This window comes from Nothoprocta perdicaria, unplaced genomic scaffold (assembly GCF_003342845.1).
Source record: "Nothoprocta perdicaria isolate Ctin4 unplaced genomic scaffold, notPer1 scaffold_278, whole genome shotgun sequence".
In the NCBI taxonomy this organism is placed as follows: domain Eukaryota; kingdom Metazoa; phylum Chordata; class Aves; order Tinamiformes; family Tinamidae; genus Nothoprocta; species Nothoprocta perdicaria.
In genome coordinates, this window is record NW_020455508.1 from 796,516 (window position 1) to 798,992 (window position 2,477).

The 2,477-nt window shown below is 46.9% G+C and overlaps 1 protein-coding gene across 3 annotated transcripts in view; it reads left to right on the forward strand.

Moving 5' to 3' along the window:
• The window catches only part of ZBTB18 (zinc finger and BTB domain containing 18), a 4,527-nt gene extending 2,153 nt beyond the window's left edge, over window positions 1–2,374 (forward strand). For all 3 annotated transcript variants that reach the window (XM_026041081.1, XM_026041080.1, XM_026041082.1), the window contains one exon: window positions 308–2,374. In XM_026041081.1, coding sequence (XP_025896866.1) covers window positions 322–1,890 — 1,569 coding nt within the window. In that variant the 5' untranslated portion in view covers window positions 308–321 and the 3' untranslated portion in view covers window positions 1,891–2,374. The remainder of the gene's footprint in view (window positions 1–307) is intronic.
• Window positions 2,375–2,477: the final 103 nt, after the last annotated feature.

Below are 2,477 nucleotides of genomic sequence, written 5' to 3' on the forward strand. Positions count from 1 at the left end.
GAGGAAGAAGTTGCCTGAAAAAAAAAAAAAAAAAAGCTGTTGAGCAGATTTGGTGACCACAGCGGTGCTTTGGAAGAATGAGCAGTGTTGCAGGGCGCCTGTGAGCGCGGCCGGTTTGCCCCTGAAAGGACAGGGTGACTTAGGGGCTTGGTCGGGGGAAGAGTTGCCATTGCAAGCACATGCGAAACAACCTTTGYGTGGGGGCAAAGGGGATGCAAATAGCAGGTTTTTAGAGTGGAATCATTTGGATTTGTCTGTTCTCTGGTTTTGACCTACATTTAATTTCTAAAAATCTTGTTGCTTCTAGGTTATGAAGACAGCATGGAGTTTCCTGACCACAGTAGACATTTGCTACAGTGTCTGAGTGAGCAGAGACATCAGGGTTTTCTTTGTGATTGCACTGTTCTGGTAGGAGATGCCCAGTTCCGAGCGCACAGAGCTGTCCTGGCTTCATGCAGCATGTATTTCCACCTCTTTTACAAGGACCAGCTGGACAAAAGGGACATTGTTCATCTGAACAGCGACATTGTTACAGCCCCAGCTTTCGCTCTCCTGCTTGAATTCATGTACGAAGGAAAGCTCCAGTTCAAAGACTTGCCCATTGAAGACGTGCTCGCAGCTGCCAGTTATCTCCACATGTACGACATCGTCAAAGTGTGCAAAAAGAAGCTGAAAGAGAAGGCGACCACGGAGGCCGACAGCACAAAGAAGGAGGAAGACGCCTCGAGTTGCTCGGACAAAGTGGAGAGCCTCTCCGACGGCAGCAGCCACATGCCGGGAGACCTGCCCAGCGACGAAGACGAAGGGGAAGACGAAAAGCTGAACATCCTGCCCGGCAAAAGAGACTTGGCGGCCGAGCCTGGGAACATGTGGATGAGATTGCCCTCGGACTCAGCAGGCATCCCCCAGGCTGGCGGAGAGGCAGAGACACACGCAGCAGCAGCTGGAAAAACAGTAGCCAGCCCCTGCAGCTCAACAGAGTCTTTGTCCCAGAGGTCTGTCACCTCCGTGAGGGATTCAGCAGATGTTGACTGCGTGCTGGACCTGTCTGTCAAGTCCAGCCTTTCAGGAGTTGAAAATCTGAACAGTTCTTATTTCTCTTCGCAGGACATGCTTAGAAGCAGCCTGGTTCAGGTGAAGGTGGAGAAAGAGGCCTCCTGTGATGAGAGTGATGTTGGCACTAATGACTATGATATGGAACATAGCACTGTGAAAGAAAGTGTGAGCACTAATAACAGGGTACAGTATGAGCCGGCCCACCTGGCTCCGATGAGGGAAGATTCGGTCTTGAGGGAGCTAGATAGAGAGGACAAGGCAAGTGATGATGAGATGATAACTCCAGAGAATGAGCGAGTCCAGGTGGAAGGAAACATGGACAGCAGCCTGCTCCCTTACGTGTCCAACATACTGAGCCCTGCTGGCCAGATTTTTATGTGTCCTCTCTGCAACAAAGTCTTTCCCAGTCCCCACATCCTGCAGATCCACTTAAGCACGCACTTTCGAGAGCAGGACGGGATCCGCAGCAAGCCTGCCACTGATGTCAATGTCCCGACCTGCTCCTTGTGTGGTAAGACTTTCTCTTGCATGTACACCTTGAAGCGCCACGAGAGGACTCACTCAGGTGAGAAGCCCTACACTTGCACCCAGTGTGGCAAGAGCTTCCAGTACTCCCACAACCTGAGCCGCCACGCGGTGGTTCACACGCGGGAGAAGCCGCACGCCTGTAAGTGGTGCGAGCGGAGGTTCACGCAGTCCGGAGACCTGTACAGACACATTCGCAAGTTTCACTGTGAGCTGGTGAACTCATTGTCTGTCAAAAGCGAAGCACTGAGCTTACCTGCTGTCAGAGACTGGACCTTAGAAGATAGCTCGCAAGAACTTTGGAAATGAAATTTTTATATATATAAATAATATATATATAAATCTATATAGTTGTGGTACAGTCTAAAAGCAATCTTGTTTCCTTGAACTGAAAGTTTGGCTGTTAGCTTGTTTTTTGCACTTTAAGGCAGCATGAGTATTTCACTAATTTAGCACTCTGATGATGAAAATGAAGTTTTAGAGGTAAAACGGCAAAGCGATAAACTGCGGAGCATATTTCCCCCTTTTTTGGAATATAAGCCAGTGAATACTTCACTTTCGAAGAAGCTCAAATTTGAAAATTTTGACTTGGCTTTATTCTCCTCAAAACACTGCATTATTTAAAGCTCTAGATACTTTTTTTTCCTTCCGCTTTAAAGTCTGAATGTAGAAATCCTCTCCCGATTTTATCAGTTCCTTTACATTTCTAAAATTGCATGAGTCCTTTCTAGCTGTTGGAAACCTGAATGCTTTTAGACCCAAATGGAAAATTTCTGAAATGCTGGATTATCTATTTTTAAACAAGCAGTTGACTTAAAACTTATTATGGCAACTTCTGGATTTCTGACAGTTCCCACTGGAAATAAATAATTTAAAATAAAAAAAAAAAAACCAAA